Below are 18,331 nucleotides of genomic sequence, written 5' to 3'. Positions count from 1 at the left end.
CATTTCCTAAACCAGCCCCTGAAACCTGTTCCACCACTGTTCTAAGCAGATCATCATCATCGGATCATATCACATTCCTCACCCATCCATCATCTTCTCACTCTGTTCCGCCCACTTCTTGACCACCTCGAACACCCGTGTGATCCCCCTCCGCGACCGCTCCACCTCAAACCACTCGGTATGCCACCGCTCATGCCTCGTGCATTCCCACTTCACCCGCTGCTCCTGCAGTTCCAAATGTATCATCTTCTCCACCCAGTCGACGCTGCGGATGACGCGGTTGCGATCCGGCTCGCTTTCGAGCAGTTCGTTCAGATCGTGTCCGTGCGATGCGGCGGCCGCTGTCGAGCCGTGTCGCCGATGATGGCCGTCGGGGGTGGTGACGGGCGTGGAGCCTGACGACGCGCGGGGGTAGAACCAGTTGTATTTCGGGTAGCCGCAATCATCCCATTGCTTCATGCGGCGGTAGACATTGGTGGCGAGGCCAATTTTGAGGAAGATGGTGGGCTTGTCGACGCGCTGGAGGGACGGGATGAGCGTGCTGGGGTGGTTCTGGGACATGGCGTTTTGGTGGTACGGTTGTGGGAGGGGCAGGTCGTGAGCGTCGGTGAGCCAGTAGATGTAGATGTAGCCGTCAGTGCCGGTGGGTTTGAACGTGGCGAGCTTGGCGAGGAGGGAGGCAGCGAGCGCTGGAGGGAGATGGGAAATGGTCTGCATGAGTTCTGCTGTCGTCCGTTGGGGAGATCGACTATTTGCTTGCATAGGGCTGTCGCTTCGATCCGATGCATCCACGGCGCTGTCTTTTCTTGCTGTAATGCCCTGTACCGGTCGTCGTTTTGGCGTCGTTGGACCGTTGCCCGTGCTGGGAGTTCGAAGCTTAGATGGGCTCTCCGCTTTCGGCTGCTGTCCATGCCGTGGAGTTGAAGCTCGCCTGCTTTCATTCTCAGCGGCGCTGAGCCTCATGGACGCCACCAAGGTATCAGTCGATAATCTCTCTGGCAGTCGGGGATATAGTTCCCCTGTCGTGCCCTGTTGCAAAGGGCCCTCATCATGCAACCTTTCAACGTGCGTTCGAGAAGCTCTAACAGCCGGTTCCTGCTCTTCTGAAATCGCTGCCAGTGGACTCTCCCGGCTGTTCTTCCTTCTGGGTCTCCTCTGCGCCCTTGGTGAATCATCAAGGGGTTCGTCCAGGGTCATGCATGACATCAACGAGGAAAGAAAAGAAGCCTTCTTTCGCGGCTGTCGTCGCGGCGCCCTTGCTCTCGTCCGCGGCGGCTGCGCCTTCGCATAGCTCGATGACATCCCTTGTGGTTTTAGATGCAGCTCTTCACCACTCTCTGGTACCCACTCCGGGTCGCCGCCCTCTTCCCGACGCCGTGCTCGTCGTGGTTTCCTTTGGTTGGAATTTGCAGTCGAGCTCTGTCCCGCGACATGCTCGTTTCTCCCCCGAGACGAAGGACTCGCCGCCACCCTTCCCGATGCCGTCCCGATCTCCGACTCCGCAATCCCCAGTCCTGAGAACAGTTCTTCCAAGCTCCCCTTCGATCCGACGCGGCGTACCGTCACGACATGCTTATCTCTGACCGCCTGGGTTTTATGATGCACACAATACAACGCCTCGGCGTCCACTTGTAGGTCGACCGAACCCTCGTCGCTCCCGCTGACCGTTACCGCAAGGGGTGATTTGGGCGCGGCGAGGGCACGGCGGCAGGGCCGGCCTTTCTGAGTGATTCCATGGCAGGTACGAGATGCGTTGCGGGAGTCGGTGCGGTTGGGGCCGATTTGATGGAGTTCGGGGGCGGTCAAGGCGGGAGGCATGATACATGTAGGACCGGGGATGAACAGGATAAAATGATACAGCTCGGTTGGGTTGGCTCTCAATAAGAAATATAGACGGTAGAGAAGGAAAAGACTCATTAGACGATCATGATGAAGCGACAGTCATAGAGGAAGAGTGAACGTAAAGCAAAGGGAATCATTGGCGAAGCAAGGAACTACTACCAATATGGCTCTGAAGAATCGAAGAAGTTCAACGCTCTTGTGCATGGCAAAGGAGACCGAGTCATCAGGCTACGAGAGTTGAACATTCGGCTGTGGTTGACTAGCATGCATTTTCTTGCTATCACAGCCCAGTTGTAATGTAATGTCCGGGTGGCTGGGAGTTACATCTGCTCCGAGCCAACTGTCAATTGTATTCTGTACCTCCAACCATTGAGGGCTGGCAGTGAAGAGCAAGAAAGAACAGGAATTGTGTTCGCTGTCAAAGTTCCGGGTCGGATGGTGGCTGGGGTCTCCGCTGCGCCTTCCCTCAAGGCTCGGGTCGTGACGCGAATCCCTGCAATATTTTAGCCAATAGGATGCTTTTAATTTGAACCGGCCCCTGTCCATAGGTCCCTCCTCATACTATGTACGAGAACAAATGGTGATATCTGTGTCGTGCTTTCCATATATGAATTCATTATACCGCTGTCGCGATTTGTTAGAATCTTACTTGTAATGTACACGTAGAAATATAGAGCAGAAACTTAACATTCAAGTTGCAAAAGGGAGTTGTCCTATAGCACCAAGACGGCCGGGAAGAGTCCGCTGGCTGCAGTTAGGTACCGGAGATAATTGTCCCTCATTCACACAGAAAGCAAAGGAACAGCCAGTCTTCTTAACTTAATCCGTTTTCAATTGCACTATTAATTAGCCATCCGTCGTATTCACATATAGTTCCCGTCCTTCGGCACCACCAGCCGACCCGAGCCAGCTGAGTCAGACCCATTCCCATCCTCCGCAGCGGTGATATCCAATGCACGTCCTCTTCCGTTGATATATCCAATCCCTGTCATGTTCGCTTCCCTCCCGTGCGTGATGTCGCCACGAATTGTCTTCAATCACTCTATGTTACCGACGCGTATTGCCGCAGGAGACAGCAAGTTTGCGTGTCCTCTTCACCCAAGGCCAGGTACCTGGAGATAGGTGGTGGCAGAGGAAGAACGGTATAACCGTCAGGCACCCCATCGTCATTTGCTTCTCGCATCTCGTTGACGACACTAAACCACCCCCCGGCACGCGCTCCCTCCCGTTCGTTTCATGGTCACATCAAGAAATCCTCAAACCCAGCCCCCAACCCATCATCCATCGCTCACCCCCGAATGTCGCTCGCTCGCAAATCGCTTTCAATGGCTCTTCTGCCGAAATGCCAACAGTTGCGCCAAGCTCGCCAAACTGCACCCCCCCTTCAAGAAATCATGTCCCATCAACTCCGTCGCCGTCGCCCGGCTCTTGACGTCCACGCACAGGCACACGCTCAGGAACGACTTCAGCTCCTTGCTAAGCTTCTCGGGTTTCTTGAGCCGGGGGGTGCCGTGGGTTGCGATGAGGTAGAGGGCTTTCAGGGGCTCTTCGTTGAGGTACGGCGGCTCCGACTCGATCATCTCGATCGCCATGATCCCGAGCGACCAGATGTCGACTTTGCTGCCGTATTCTTTCTGCTTGACGACTTCAGGGGCCATCCAGTAGGGGGTGCCGACCATGGTGGCGCGCTTGCTGCGTTGCTCGGTGAGTTTGGCGCAGAAGCCGAAGTCGGCTGGTGGGAGGGTTAGATGAATCTGAAACGAGGGGACGGAAACTTACTGATCTTGACGTTGCCGCGGGCGTCGAGGAGGACATTGTCGCTCTTGATGTCGCGATGGATGATGTTCTGCGAGTGCAGGTGCTCGAGGCCCTTGCATGTCTAATCCCAAATCAGCATATGACCATAAAATCGCACGTTAAGACTTACCTCCAAGCACACCGTCGCAATCTGATCCTCGCTGATGGTCGGGTTGTTGTCGATCACGTCCGTCAGCGCGCCCCCCTCCATGAACTCCATCACTACCCACAACTCCGAACTCTCCTCCTGCAGAAACGCGTCCAGGAAATTCACAATGTTCGGATGCTTGCTATCCTTCATCACGATGATCTCGTTGACGATCAGCTCCTTCCGCGGCTGGTTGCGCAGGTCCATCTGCTTGATCGCCACCTGTGCCTTGAGCCCGTGGTCGCGCAGCAGCCGCCGTGCGATCGGCGACGTCGCGCTCTCGCGGATCCGCGCCACGTACACCGACCCGGATGCCCCCTGCCCGATCTTCTTCTGCTTGTTGTACGAGTCCAGCGGCCGCTCCTTCGACACCACCTCCCGTAGCTTCGCCATCACCTCGCTCTCAGTCATGCTGCTCATGCGCTGGTCTTTCCGCGACGGCGGGTCCTCCTTGCGCGTGAGCGCCGCCTCGGCTTTCTTCACCCCGTCCTGGCCCGGCGCGCCGGTGGGCGCTTTCGTCGGCACGTTGAGCGGTTTCGGCGCCGAGACCCCCGGGATGCGCGTTTGTTGGCTGGAGCCTTGCTGTTGGCCGTTCTGGCCCGTGGTCGGGATCCGCGTCATTGGTTGTCCGTTCGGTCCGGTCTGTTGCCGCGTGCTCGGACTCCCCTGCCGCTGCCCGTTGACGGGAAGCTTCGACTGCGGCTGCCCGTACCCTTTCCCGCCGTTCTGCGAGCCGGGGGCGGACGGCGCGGCGCGTTGCGCCGTCATCTGGCGGAGCGAGCCCGGCGGCTGCTGGTGCTGGCGCTCGCCTCGGCCGGCACCGGGGGCCGAGGGGGCGGGTCGTTGTGCGTTGTAGCGCTGTTGAGTCGATGACTGCGCGTCGCGCGGGTCGCCGCCGTAGCCGCCCAGTTCCTGCTTCGCCATGGGCGCACGGGTTTTCGGAAGGGACGCATTGTAGGCATCCTGCTCTTCACGCTCACGTCGTTCGCGCTCCCGTTCCCGTTCGCGCTCCCGCTGTTCTTGCTCGCGGCGTCGGTACTGTTCCTCTTCCATGCGGCGTCGACGTTCGCGCTCTTCATCTTCCCGGCCGTAATCCCGTTGCTGCTGCCCATACGGCCCGCGCTCGTTGACCGGAGAGTACGGCGCAGCGGATTGAGGGCTCGCGTTGCGGATGGGATAGCTGTCTTGCCGTTTGAAGGCGTTGGGAGGGGGCGCGGGGCGAGGTGGAGCGATGGAGCTTCCCCCTGAGTATTCCAGACGCTTGTTGGACTCAGGAGGGGGGGTGGGCATCAACTGCGGGTACGCCACGGGATCTTCCGCACGCTTCGTCAGGGTCTCGGTGTAGAAGTGCAACGCCTCCATGACGGCGCCCGGGTTCTTCTCGTAATCCTCCTTCGTGATGGCCGACGCGGACAGTAGCTTCGCCCATTCGGGCGGCAGGCCCGTGAACGCGCCGCTGGTGGGGTCGAAGCCGACGTGCACGCGGTGGCTGAAGTTTGTGGGGTTGCTGACCACGGCCATGCTCGGGCATCGTTGGTAGATGGAGTCGATCCACGAGTACACGTCGTCGTCCGTCTCCACTTTGCAGATGATCACGCGCGTTGGCCCGTCTCGTGGCGGTGATGCGCCGCCGCTGCCGCCCGTCGCCCGGGTGATCTCGAACGAGTACGGGTGTACGTCGGATCTCGTGATGTTGGTGACATCCTTGAGCATGATGGAGAATTGGGTTTTTGAGGACGATTGGTTCTTGTAGAACTCCAGTTGATATTCCCGCAACGTCAGGTACTTGTCCGACCAGAAAAAGCCCTTGATCGCACTGGATTCATCTTTGACCTTAGCGGGCCCGTCCTTGACCACGGCGTAGGCGCTGATGATGCTCTTGTCGGTATGCGATCGGTTGAGGGAGACGGTGGAACTGTTCGCGGAGTTCTGCGAGCCCAGGCCGGGCATGTTTCCGGGGACATTGTTGACGGAGGGGGTGAGGGCCAAGCGAGGGCGGTCGGTCGGCGGTTTCGGGGCGGGGCCAGGGTTCATGAACTGGTTGGCGGAGTAGATGCTGTGTCGTTCGGTTAGTCAGACGTCCATACGATGGCCGATATCAGGGGCGCTCGTGGGATCCCGAAGCGACATTGTTGGCGGAGGAATGGTCGAGGTTGCTGGACGGGATGGATCACCCTCGTATAAAAAGAAGAACTTACGGAGGGTTGGAAGACATGGTGGCGGTTCGTTATGACTGTCAATGCTGAATCAAACGAAAGTGACGCTTCTTCTACACGAATTGCCGCTGGAATCCAGAGGCGCAACTGTGACACCGCAGATGTTCGTGTCTCAGCGCCTCGATGGTGGACCGCGGCACAGACGATGCCTCGTGCGGTCGAGAGGAATCGATAACGCGAACGATAGGTGACGGGATCGAGTGACCCAAGCAAGTGACCTATCTGGGGAAGTCTTGACTGTCCAGTATCGGCGGGACGCTCAATGCGCAGGATGCAGAACGAAACGATTCGGAGATTCTAGCGTTTCGACCTCCGTACCCTGGGGGTATTCACCTGGAAAGTCGGATGATATGACGGATGCAAAGCCCAGCGTGTCAATGACCAGCAACGATGACCACACTCGAGCAATATTGTTTCCGTCCGGTACTCTTGACAGTAGCGTGGAGCGATGTCGACTGAATTTTCCAAATGACGGGACGGGTGCTGGTGAATCTCGAAACGAGGGCGGGCGGGCGCACCGAACGATGGATCGGATGGTGTCGAGCCGCTGGAGGCGACAAGCGCGCTTGGGGACGGGAAAGGCGGTCACGGCGCGGGCCTAGGGGGTTGGGTGGTGGGGATGTGCGGCATGGGGATTTTACGAGGGGAATATTGGGTAGTGGGAGCTGGGGACTCGATATGTGGGAGGCGTAGTGAATAGTGAAGTGTAGAATGTAAGGAGTAGGGAGTAGTAGGGAGGAGTAGGGAGCGGTAGTAGTGCAGTGGGAGTGAAGTGGTGAGGTGAACTATAATCGGTAAGGGAGTCGTACCGCTAACAAGCGAACTCTCGCAACCGCTAAGAAACCCAAACACAACTGTACGCTGCAGGAATCGAAGAGCCGCCCGACCAGGCTTGACAAGGACGCTGTGCTGACTGCTCAGGAGTCAGGACGGACAAGGGGCGGAATGGGGGATGGTTGGCATTCGCTGACTTTTGGAGTCCTGGGTGAAATTTGAGTCGCTGCGGGGAGGAAGAGAATTGTTCCCCCCAACTAAGCACCAACCACTCGTTTCCCCGCCATAACTTGCGGATATGGATGATAGATAGGGGAGGTGAAGCTGCATCGTTCCTCGAAGACTCCAGGTGTTTGGTTGGTTGTGATGGAAGATCACTCCAATGATGTGCTTGTATAGAATATAGGACTCTTCATCACGACTCTCCAATCTCCAAGACCTTCAACACCCCCCATCGTCGTCAACATCATCGACCATGGTATGCCGTACCAACCATCCCAAACTCCAAAGGGGTTTAAAGGGTCCATCTTTCACTCCTAGCCTCCACCCCTCCCGAGATCTGTACCGCACTCCTCCCTCCCATCTCCCAATGACGCTCGCTCGATTCCGAATTTCTGGGACTCCGAAACGATCGGATCGGACTCCCTGCGTGCCACCACCCGTCCGCCAACCCTCCCGACGATCCTCGGCCCTAATAGAAATCTCACCGTCAATGCATACAATGTGCCAAAACCGAAAACCCCAATTCAAAATGTCTCAGGTCATCCATTCCGCCATGGCCATGCAACCATCCCCGTTTCGTGTGCGATAGGGTTTCCCGCTCACGAACCAATCAGTTCTTTGGAACGCGACGATGAAACCACCTGGCGAACGACAGAAGCGGCGAGGATTAGACCCAGGAATGCCAGTGGGGATTGGGAAACTATGTTTCGATTTGAAAGATTCAAGTACATCCCGTTGCCGAGGTGAGTTCAGTTGGTATCATACAGCAGGCCGATGGACGGGAGAAACCCGACCGGTGATGATGCCTCTGTTCCTAAGTATGAATCGAAAGATCCAGTCCGTCGATGTGCCGGCTCGTACTGGCGTGTGGTATCACTAATCTCCTTCGCCGTAGCCAACCTACCGATAATCTCATACTCTCCTGCGCCGCTCAGAAGGAGTTGTTCTCCCTCGCGACTTGAGAAACCTAAAGACGTCGCCCCTCAGTGTCCATTGCTTCGCGCCCCATTGCCGTCCGGCCCCATCATCCCTTGCATGAACGTAATGTAATCGAACTTCTCCCGGCTGCGATCCTCCTCGAGGTCCGGCCCCCGATGCGCCGGCATCGCCTTGACCAGCTCGTCGATGACGTCGTCCGCGATGAGCGCGAGCCGCAGGTCGAGTTCCGTGACATATGGCTACGATCAAGTCAACACCACCCCCAAAATCTCGCTTCGTAATAGAAGGGAACTTACCTTGCCGTCCGCCAGCACCTTAAAACTCTCAAACACCTGCTCCGCCGTATGCTGATCCTCCGTGACGTCCACCATGAACCGAATGAACTGCTCAAACGTCACCTTGCTCTTCCCCCCGCTCGTCTGCAGGAACTTCGCGTGCATCTCATCCGTGTCGTACGCGATCCCCAAGCTTGCCAACGCCGCGCTGAACTCCAGCTCCGTCAACGTGTTGTTGAGGTCCCGGTCGAAGTGCCGGAACACCGACTCGAACTCCTCGAGCTGGATCGGGGTCAGGTTGGTCATATTGCGCGCGACGAGCTGGTTCTCGAGGAAGGCGATCTTTTTGGAGACGCTGGATTTGACGAGCTCGAGCTCGTACTCGAGATCATCGTACGTGTAGATGGTGTCGTCGTTTTCTTCGATGTTGGCTTCGACGCACTGTCGGTCGAGGTTCGCGAGGGAGGTGAGGAAGCTGTCGAGGGGGGCCATGTTCTCGCTCATGGCTTTGGCGTGGCGGAGTTGGTCGTCGACGTCGCCGTCCAAGGCCGATATCGACATGGAGATGGTGGAAAGGGTGAGGGCCAGCTCGTTGGCATTGTGGGCGAATGATTTGCGGAGGGAGTCTTTGATTCTATTTCGGATTAGCCACGCCTGCTCTTCAGAGGATGCAATACTTACTTTCGGATCGTTTCGTTGATGATTTGACTGCGCTCCTGCTCGGCCCTCGCAAGCCGTACCCACGCCGCATCCAACGCATCCAAACTCAACTCTTGCGGAGGATCATACGGCTGCAGCCGATACGTCGCCAACTTCGTCTTGATGTTCCCCAACAACCCGTTCAAATCCGACTTCTCCGCCACCCATTTCCGCTTTTGCTCCCGCTTATACTGATTAAAATGCCCCAACTGCCGCTTCGCATCCGCATACGTCCCCTCGAACCGCCCCTCCGCCCACACCTGCATCTGCCGTCGAATCTGCTCCAGCAGCGCCCGCATCCGCTGCTCGAACGAGTTCTGCATCTCCCACGCGCCCTGCGTGTTCGACACGAACTTCTCGACGCGGCGCCCGCAGTTCTCGACGTGCTCCATCTGTGAGAAGGCGTGGAACCAGTATGCGATGTAGGTCATCAGCGAGCGTTCGTCGGGTTTGGGGACGTCGCAGATGTCCTCGACGTCGAGGAGATCCGGGATGCCGATTTCTTCGGAGGCGAGCTTGAAGGCGAGCTGCATGTTGCCGCGGTGGTCGGATTTGTCGAGTTTGTCGTAGTCGATGAGGTCGGGGCGGTGGATGTCGAGGAGGGCACAGCTTTTCGTCCCTCGTTAGTCGACGAACTTCCAGCGATATTGCGTCGCAACATGTAGATACTCACAATGCTAGCCCATCGTTCCAACTTGACGAGAAATCGCGCACGTCCACCTCATCATAACATGCCGTCTTCCGCTGACACCAGAGCAGCAACCCCTCTTTCGCGCTCAGTCCCGCCTCGTTGATATCGCTGATGGTAAACCGCAGGATGAGCATCCAGATCAACCCCAGGATGATCTTGCGGTTCCCATCGACGACATCTTCGGCGCCGATGTTGGTCAGCTGGATGCTGCGGTTGCGGATGTAGTCGAGGGCCTTGTTGACGTTTTCGAACTTCTGGACGCGGAGCTTCGGTTTCGCGGCGTAGCGACCTAGGGATTCGTTGCCGAGGATTTCGAGGAGGTGGACGAGGATGACCTGTTATAAATCGAAGTCAATCGTTGCTCCGGTCGAGAGGTTTCAGGGCATCGCAGAGGGTATACGTACTCCATCGCTAAGGTCTTTGACCAGGTCTTGTACCTCGACTTGTCGAGCATGCACCTTACTATTTAACCTATGGAAACGTCAACAACCCGGCGTGCTATCTTCTCCGGCAACGAACGGCTCCGTACCATTTCGTGAAGGTCTTCTGCTGCACATTGATCCACTGGGTTTCAAGCAGAGCCATATCTGCACCGGCAATGGAGAGTTGCCTGCATGCGACTGAAGTACGAATTACCAATCGACTGCAATGTTATGCCCCGGATGTCCTCGAGAACGGGTCGGGTATGGCTTGTCGATAGGGAGAAAGTCGAACCAGCTGTACTGTATACTTAGAGGAGATATCAAGATAATGTATCGTATGAACTTATGAATAATATGCAATGCAAAAGGGTGTATCCAGTACTTGGAGAGTTGTACCTCGCAGTGCATCACATCGGCGTAATAGTGATGTGTCGAGAGTTGATGGGTCCAAACAAAGGGAGGAGAGGGGCAACCGGCAGGCCACCCGCCAGCGTCATCCCCGGCGGTCCTAGTCGATTCCGATCAACTAGGTGGAATTACTGGCGAATTTCTGGCAAATGGGCGTGGAGATGCAGGGATTTCAGGGATTTCAAGGAATTAAACCGCTAATTCGAATTGTCAGTGGTGGTTTGAAATTTAGACTCTCTCAGTTCTGTCATGGGCGTCGACCAGTGGCTTTACTAGCGTTCCCTGCCTCTATCGTGAACTCGATATCAACGGAGTGAGTAAACAGACCATCAACGTCTGTCCACTCACTCCATAACAACGCCTTCCCTTCTATTATTTCCGTCTATATGGAACCTTTTATCCAAAAAAAAAGCAAAAAAGCTCAGTCCCTGCATACACGGAAACCCTACGAGAACCTCCCGGTAGTGTAATAGAGGTTTTTACGCGCCAGACCATCATTATCAGAGGCGGCCGAAGCATGATTTAAGTCTGTCGACATCGACCGGAGTCGAACACTGGGTTTCCAACCGATGGAACTGATCATTATTATCAGGGAGACGGGCTCCCTCCATTCACAGCCATGGCGCCCGAATACTGGGAAATTGAAGGGTTGGAGTGATATAGTACGGTAATAATTCGCCGAGGGGGAGGTGGGTGAATGGTCGGGCTGCTTGGGGTGTACCGCGCCTTTATAGCCTATCGTTTGTTCTTGATAAGTCGTGGCATCCTACTAAACATCATCATAACATGGTTGAGCACCTATGGGCATGGAATATGGACGACAGTGCGGTACGGTACCCAGCATGCCTGTCAGGGGCGGTCACCATCAGAGGCAGGTATCAAGACAATCAAGCTCTTCGGACTATCCATTAGATTCAACCCAAGTCCCTCCGTGTCCTGATAACAATGATGATGTCCAAACAAACAACTACATCCCAAACCTCGTCCTCACCCTCTCCGAATGCGCCTTCCACTCCCACTCCTGCCCACTCGCCCTCTGGATCCCCTTATCCACCCTCCTCAACTTCAACGTCAATCGCGGCCCCAACTCCTGCAACCCCGCCCGTATCTCCTCCACTCCCTGCACCGGCTTCCCATCCGTCCCGATCACGCTCTTCTCCGTCTTCCGCTTGTCCCGAAACACGTACCGATGCCGCCGCACGAAGATGTAGTCCCGCTGATTGTGCAGCGTCACCACCTGCCGCCCCTGCAGCTCGGGTGACACCGGGAACAGCGTGCGGAACAGCTGCGCTGTCAGCATGCCCAGCGGGGTGCGGAAGTTGTTGAGTATCAGCTCCGGGTGGTGGTTGGTCGGGTTGCCGTGCCCGGGGAGCTTCTTGCCCTCCATCCAGTTGCTGATGCTGAAGTGGAACGTCGGGCCCTCGGGGAGGTGCACGACCGTGAGGCCGCACGGGACTTTCTGATCCTCCATCATCACCATGACGGTGGTGTAGTCGCGGTTGGCTGCGAACTTGGCGATTTCTCGGACGGAGTATTTGTGGCCGTAGCGGTGCTCCGTGCGGCGGATGTAGGTGCTGTTGGGGAAGAGCGTGGTGAGGAGGCGGGCTTCGTCGTGGAGAGTGCTATTGATGGAGGTGGTGATGAGGACTTTGGGTTCGGTGGGGGCAGTAAAGAGGGTTGGGAATTTGGTGGAGAGCGCTTCGGGGACGAGGTCGAATTTGGTGCTGGTGGTCGATCCGGAGGGACTGGTATGTCTTGTCCGCTCTGATTCTTCGGTGGGTTCTGTTGCCTTCTTCGCTTTTGCCTTGGAGGGTATTGCGTCGTCTTCTAAATCCTCGAGATCCTCTGCTTCCGAATCCTCGTCGAGCATACTGTCTCGATCATCGTCCTCCTCCGCAGCCTCCTCATCTTCCCATTCGTTTCCGTCCTTATCCTCCAATCCTTCCAGGTTCTGAGCCTCCTCCTCCTCCTCCACCTTCCGTCGCTTCAGCCTCTCCACATCCACGCTCAACCCCAAGATATTCTCCTCATCCGAACCGACATCGTCCCACACCCGCTTCTTATCGATCGTGATGGGAACATTTTTGGCTCTCCGCGCCTCCCGCAGTGCCGGGTTCTTATCCTCCTCTTTCTTGCGGCGAAACCGTTCCTTTCGCTTCTCCGCTTCCTTCTCCCGTAGCTGGCGGAGGTGGATGTTCCGGCGACGTTCCTTGTTCGCTGGGCGATAGGGAACGGTGGACCGGTCTGAGCTGGATTTACTGAAAGCCATTTTGGCGGCCTCTATGCTTCTTCCCACAATTTAGCTAGATTTGAGTTTTGGGGACAATTGCTTGCATTAGAAAGGGTGGCATGGAGAAATTTCCTAGAGGATGAAATGCGACTAGATGTGATTGGTGGGGGAAAATTCAAAATTGTTCAGGGCAAATAGAGAGCACCGACCAACCAACCACTGGGAGGGAGTCAGAGAGATAGTCTCAATTTGGGGGGATGTGTCACTGGCAATTCTTAGTATTATTTCGAATTGAATACATTGCTGGTTTCAGGAAAGATTATACTCACGAAGATCCCTCCTGAATAACATTCCATTGCTTAACGCCACGTTCAACTTACCCGATTGACTGGAGCTGTCGCTTCGACACAGCTGTACATGCGCAGCTCTCTTCCTCTCCGCCTCCACTCTCGACTCATCCGTCCACTAAACCACCAATATATTTGCCTCTCCGGCCGGTCCAATTTTCGTCCCTTCACATCCACCAGCGCCCTCCACCACTCCAAACCAAAGAAGCGCTCCCGCATCGAGGACGCCGCGATGTCTGCCGGAATGACCACGAAGAACGGGGAGGCCTTCGACCGGGTCTCCCTCGAGTCCCTGATGCGACGACGCCTCTTCTACACCCCCTCGTTCGAAATCTATCCCGGAAATCCCAAGGGTTTGTTCGACTACGGCCCCGCGGGATGTGGGCTGCAGGCAAACATCGTGGATCTGTGGCGGAAACATTTCGTGCTCGAGGAGAATATGCTGGAGGTGGACTGCGCCATCTTGACCCCGCATTATGTGTTGAAAACTAGTGGGCATGTCGATAAGTTCGCGGACTGGATGATCAAGGATCCGAAGAGCGGGGAGTTCTACCGTGCGGATCACTTGGTGGAAGAGGTGCTGGAGGACCGACTGAAGGGGGACAAGGAGGCTCGAGGAGTCAAGCCGACGGCGGAGGAAGGAGAGCAAAAGCGAAAGAAGAAGGTCAAGGACACCAAGGCTGTCAAGCTAGACGATGCCGTGGTGACGGAGATTGAGGAAGTTCTGGCGAAGGTTGGTGTCCCAAGCGGTCTTTTGGTCATGGTGCTAATTCGTCTCAGATCGACAACTACAACGGCGAGCAGCTCGGCCAACTCATCACCAAATACGACATCCGCAGCCCTCGCACCGGCGATGTCCTCCCCCCACCCGAGCCCTTCAACCTCATGTTCTCCACGAACATCGGCCCCAGCGCCGCCCTCCCGGGCTACCTCCGCCCGGAGACCGCCCAGGGCCAATTCCTCACCTTCTCTAAGCTCCTCGAGTTCAACAACCAAGCCATGCCCTTCGCCTCCGCCTCCATCGGCAAATCCTTCCGCAACGAGATCTCCCCGCGCTCCGGCCTCCTGCGCGTCCGCGAGTTCCTGATGGCGGAGATCGAGCACTTCGTCGACCCCGAGGGCGGGAAGAAGCACCCCCGCTTCGACGAGGTCCGCAACATCGAGCTGGAGCTGCTGAACCGCGAGGTGCAGTTGGCGGGGAAGACAGACGTCGAGCGTGTATCGATTGGGAAGGCCGTCGAGCAGAAGATCGTCGACAACGAAACCCTCGGGTACTTCCTCGCGCGGATCCATCTCTTCCTCCAGAAACTCGGCGTCGACGCGAAGAAGGTCCGCTTCCGCCAGCACATGCAGAACGAGATGGCGCACTACGCCGCCGACTGCTGGGACGCCGAGCTGCTCACCAGCTACGGCTGGATCGAGTGCGTGGGCTGCGCCGACCGTAGCGCCTACGACCTGACCGTGCACGCCAAGGCGACCGGGCAGCCGCTGTGCGTGCGGGAGACGCGCAAGGAGCCGCTGCGCATCGAGGAGTGGCAGGTGGACATCGAGAAGAAGAAGTTTGGGCCGAAGTTCAAGAAGGACGCGAAGACGGTCGAGGCGGCCATCGAGGGGCTCACGCAGGATGTGCTGGAGAAACTGTCGCTAGACCTGAAGTCGGAAGGGAAGGTGTCGGTGGATGTGAACGGAGTGGGTAACGGGACGGTCGAGCTTGAGAAAGATCTTATCGCCATCGAGAAGCGGACGAGGGTGGAGAATACTCGCGAGTATACCCCCAACGTCATCGAACCATCCTTCGGCATCGGCCGCATCCTCTACAGCCTAATCGAACACAGCTACTGGACCCGCCCTGGCTCCGACGCCCGCTGCGTAAGTTCCCCCCCTCTATCTTCCCAATCCCACTAACCCTCCCTAGGTCCTCTCCTTCCCCCCCACCATCGCCCCCACTAAAGTCCTCCTCGTCCCCCTATCCACCCACCCCGACTTCGCCCCGCTCGTCCGCCGTATCAGCCACCGCCTCCGCGTCCTCGGCGTCTCCAACCGCGTCGACGACTCCTCCGCCACCATCGGCAAGCGCTACGCCCGCAACGACGAGCTCGGCACCCCGTTCGGCATCACCGTCGACTTCCAGTCCGTTAAGGATGGGTCGTTGACGCTGCGGGAGCGCGACTCGATGAAGCAGGTGAGGGCGGGAGAGGAGGAAATTTGTCAAGCCGTGCAGAGGATGAGTGAGGGAGTGGAGGCATGGGAGGAGGTGGCAGGGCGGTTACCGGCGTTTGAGAAGCAGGAGCTAGAGTAGAGGTGTAGCTCGTGTTGGTGCCGATGGTGTGGATGATACCGTACCTCCGGGGGCAGGAAAGTTGATCTCTTTCCTGCCCTACCAAAACTGAGAAACCATATCTGTCCTCTGTTGCTCGATTGCGTGGAACACCACCGCCCCCGAAAAGTAAAAATCAAATCTCTGTGTACGTTTACCGGTATTTTAACCGCCCACTCAAAAAGTTCGGTGCGACGTTGCGATGATCGGGTCGGCGAGGACTGGCTCCAGCTCGGTTATTGGAATCGCTGTCCTTTCTTCGCACCAATGTCAAATCAAATATCAAATATCAAATATCAAATACCACCGGTATCGGCCGTCGGCATCGGAATGTCACTTGTTGATGCTGGGATGAAATGAATCTGATGTTTCTCGGGACAGGGTCACGGGCGGGACGGCCCCGTCCGGCTGGGTCAATTCACTCAATCCTATAACCAGTAAGCTGTTCAATCAGAGAGCAGAACCTGACAAGTGACAAGTGACAAATCTTTGCAATTCACAATCCTAACCCTCCCCTATTCCCGTCGGCCAAGCTGAGTACCTAGACCACCCGCAGGCCGCAGCTCTCGGGGAGGAGAGATGGGAATTATCAATTAGGCACTTGGGCCTAGAGGCTGGAGTGCATCGGCCATTAAGCCAAACACTTTAAGAAGACTGACCAGCTTCCGGCCACCCATTCAAACCACCAACAAATACTCCGTACGAGAATACCAATTACCATACCGACCAAATGATTCGGCCAACGGCTCCAAACAACACCGACGAACCCGTCCCAAAGTCCCGGGTCGACCCTGAAAGGCCCCGTCGAAGGTCGCACCAGGCCGTTGAATTCCGTGCGAGGTGTGAGCCGGCGGGGAGGTTGAGAAAAGTCGCCATCGGATGCCCGCCTGCAGTATCGTCGCCCCGTCGGTTCCCAGAGCATGCCGTGTCGTCCCTATTCCCCATTCCCAACTCCCAAGAGAGAGAGGATACCCAATGGTTCGGTCGGCGGGATTGGGTGTGGTTTCAGAGTTATCATACCGAATTTATATTATCGGTTCGGTTTAGGGTTGCTCGGTTGACGGTGTAGGACGCTCGCAAGTCCGGTGAATTTATTTACTCTTATCTAGTTTCGACTATTGCCTAACCGCCTGCTTCAGGTTACAGGGCTGATTATTATCTCCGTGTTCGTAGCTACCTTGACGGTCTGGATGAGGCGGGGAGACGGCAGCACTCGCCAAAGACCCTGGGGGCTGGGTCAGCTCTGATATGCATCCGCCTTATGTACCATTTCTCCAGGTTTCTCGAGTTTCCTCCGCCGTTGTCATTTCCAGATATGACCATGTGGAAGACCCGCCGAGCTGATTAATGCAAGATTTACAAATCGTCGGAATATTGGCCCGCTTCGACACCTAGGTCCCCAGTTTCTTGATGCCTCTTGTCCACGGTTCTTTGCCTGCAGTCCCTCGAAATTCGAATGCTCGGTTGCTCCTTGTCGCTGGGGGCTGGCCCGGTCTTTGATGCTCGTCTAAGTTCGGACACCTAGCTCCATGTACATGGACTAAAATCCTAGTATAAGAACGGCCTCCAGCAGTCCAGAGACCCTCCGGATCGCCTTTTTAGATCGATCTTGTCTCAGTGTCTGACTCGCTCCCCCGTTCCTTTGCCTGGTCTGCTGGCAACCTAACATCACCCTTATACTGTCACTCCCTCATACCCCTCGTCCTTGGTATCACTCGTTCAGTATCGACGTGCCTGACTTATATTCCCTGCTATCGTTATCATGCCCGTCCGAGACAATTGCTTCGTTTTCGTCCAGTGCCGCGTCGGATTCTAAGAGCCCTCTCCCGTTTCCGCACGCGGTTTGATGCGGGCCGTCCGACCATCACCGCTTCGAGACTGCCTTGCATGCGATGGACACGTCGACGTGGAGAACGGAATCGATTTGAATTTGTCGAGCGGTGCATCAATTGGACCACGATGCGAGGGGAATTCTCGCCTGACGTTGCAAATGTTCAACAACTCCCAAAAACAGTGACTCGCTACCATGGGTGAAGAGCAAGGACAATTCTCGCAGCCCGCCTCGAGTGCGGGCTCCGCAACGGAAATGTAAGTGACAAGAGCCCAGCGTGCAATTCCCATCCGTTTCTCTAGGAAGATATATTTCTCCCACCAGAAATCGACTCTTACCTTGGATAGAATTCTCCTTCCTCCCATCCTCGAAAACTCCCGGAACTACCCCAACCACAGCTATTATATGCCCTGCGATCTTTCAGAAGCTACCCGCCTCAGCTTGGCTCACCAAGTATTCACCCTCCTCCTCAATGGCGCCCTCACCACCGTGCCCTTCCCTCCATACTCCCGCCGCTCCGCCACCTACACTCCCCGTCCGCTCCGCCCTCCTCGCGTCCTCGACCTCGGCGCCGGTCCCGGCGACTGGGCCATCGCCATCGCGGAGCTGCATCCCGACGCACGGGTGTACGCTGTGGACCTCAGCCCGTGGTACCTGCTGGACGATCCGCCCGACGGCCGAGGTGGAGACTTACCAGAGAATCTGACGTGGTTCGTGGACGACGTCGAGCCGCTGCAGGAGGCTGAGGACGAGGGGCTGGGTTCGGGGAATGAGTTTGAGTTTGACACGGGTATCATCCCGGCGAGCGGGAGCAGTGACGAAGGCAAAGCGGTCGCTAACCGCAACGTGAAGGTCGAGGACGATTGCGGTTGCAGCGAGCCTGGAGAGGAAAAGGAAGAGGAAGAAGAAGAAGGAGAAGAAGAAGAAGGAGGAGAAGGGGACGAAGAAGGAGAAGAAGACGATGAGGACGATGACGATGACGATGACGACGACGACGGAGAATGGGACGTCCCTGAAAAATACGACCTCATCCACCTCCGCAACATGAAAGGCGCCTTCCACCCCTCCTCCTACCCCCAACTCTACCGCCACCTCCACGACCTTCTCCGCCCCTCCGGCCACCTCGAAGTCATCGACATCTCCTCCCTCCTTCCCCCCGCCCCCTCCCCCCCC

General features: G+C 56.7%; 6 protein-coding genes across 6 annotated transcripts in view; 2 read left to right on the top strand and 4 right to left on the bottom strand.

Moving 5' to 3' along the window:
- Positions 1-78: 78 nt before the first annotated feature.
- On the bottom strand, positions 79-1,818 carry P152DRAFT_448816 (uncharacterized protein; the record flags this gene model as incomplete). The annotated part of the gene is made up of 1 exon (XM_033678078.1): positions 79-1,818. The coding sequence occupies one exon, from the start codon at positions 1,816-1,818 to the stop codon at positions 79-81; it is 1,740 nt and encodes a 579-aa protein (XP_033535147.1).
- Positions 1,819-3,164: 1,346 nt separating this feature from the next.
- P152DRAFT_448815 (Pkinase-domain-containing protein) lies at positions 3,165-6,002 on the bottom strand (the record flags this gene model as incomplete). Its single annotated transcript, XM_033678077.1, has 4 exons — positions 3,165-3,574; positions 3,622-3,721; positions 3,770-5,843; positions 5,986-6,002. 4 exons carry the CDS (start codon positions 6,000-6,002, stop codon positions 3,165-3,167), a joined length of 2,601 nt encoding a protein of 866 aa, XP_033535146.1.
- A 1,783-nt stretch (positions 6,003-7,785) lies between these two features.
- Positions 7,786-10,279, bottom strand: P152DRAFT_322754 (alpha-actinin-2). The gene is made up of 6 exons (XM_033675217.1): positions 10,133-10,279; positions 10,008-10,074; positions 9,586-9,938; positions 8,895-9,521; positions 8,235-8,847; positions 7,786-8,177 (listed from the first exon to the last, which is right to left on the bottom strand). Exons 1-6 carry the CDS (start codon positions 10,186-10,188, stop codon positions 7,983-7,985), a joined length of 1,911 nt encoding a protein of 636 aa, XP_033535145.1. The 5' UTR covers positions 10,189-10,279; the 3' UTR covers positions 7,786-7,982.
- Positions 10,280-11,386: 1,107 nt separating this feature from the next.
- On the bottom strand, positions 11,387-12,915 carry P152DRAFT_322691 (Brix-domain-containing protein). The gene has a single exon (XM_033675216.1). The coding sequence runs from the start codon at positions 12,700-12,702 to the stop codon at positions 11,401-11,403; it is 1,302 nt and encodes a 433-aa protein (XP_033535144.1). The 5' UTR covers positions 12,703-12,915; the 3' UTR covers positions 11,387-11,400.
- Positions 12,916-13,242: 327 nt separating this feature from the next.
- Positions 13,243-15,309, top strand: P152DRAFT_473231 (glycyl-tRNA synthetase; the record flags this gene model as incomplete). Its single annotated transcript, XM_033681216.1, has 3 exons — positions 13,243-13,743; positions 13,791-14,879; positions 14,926-15,309. The coding sequence occupies 3 exons, from the start codon at positions 13,243-13,245 to the stop codon at positions 15,307-15,309; spliced, it is 1,974 nt and encodes a 657-aa protein (XP_033535143.1).
- A 2,044-nt stretch (positions 15,310-17,353) lies between these two features.
- Positions 17,354-18,331, top strand: part of P152DRAFT_473230 (S-adenosyl-L-methionine-dependent methyltransferase) — a gene marked incomplete at both ends in the record, with an annotated part of 1,464 nt that continues 486 nt past the window's right edge. Inside the window, 2 exons of the mRNA XM_033681215.1 lie at positions 17,354-17,415; positions 17,506-18,286. Of these exons, the coding sequence (XP_033535142.1) occupies positions 17,354-17,415; positions 17,506-18,286 (843 nt within the window). The remainder of the gene's footprint in view (positions 17,416-17,505; positions 18,287-18,331) is intronic.

This window comes from Eremomyces bilateralis (assembly GCF_010015585.1).
Source record: "Eremomyces bilateralis CBS 781.70 unplaced genomic scaffold P152scaffold_7, whole genome shotgun sequence".
In the NCBI taxonomy this organism is placed as follows: domain Eukaryota; kingdom Fungi; phylum Ascomycota; class Dothideomycetes; order Eremomycetales; family Eremomycetaceae; genus Eremomyces; species Eremomyces bilateralis.
The sequence above is the reverse complement of the archived record's forward strand: the minus strand, read 5'-3'. Positions and strand labels throughout refer to the sequence as shown.

Bases quoted from the DNA above. Each gene is read 5' to 3' on its own strand.
- P152DRAFT_322754 (XM_033675217.1), bottom strand. From the start codon at position 10,188: ATGGCTCTGCTTGAAACCCAGTGGATCAATGTGCAGCAGAAGACCTTC. The intron at 10,075-10,132 runs GTACGGAGCCGT...ACGTTTCCATAG, and splicing joins CAGAAGACCTTCACGAAATG to GTTAAATAGTAAGGTGCATG. The intron at 8,848-8,894 runs GTAAGTATTGCA...AATCCGAAATAG, and splicing joins ATCAACGAAACGATCCGAAA to AATCAAAGACTCCCTCCGCA.
- P152DRAFT_322691 (XM_033675216.1), bottom strand. From the start codon at position 12,702: ATGGCTTTCAGTAAATCCAGCTCAGACCGGTCCACCGTTCCCTATCGC.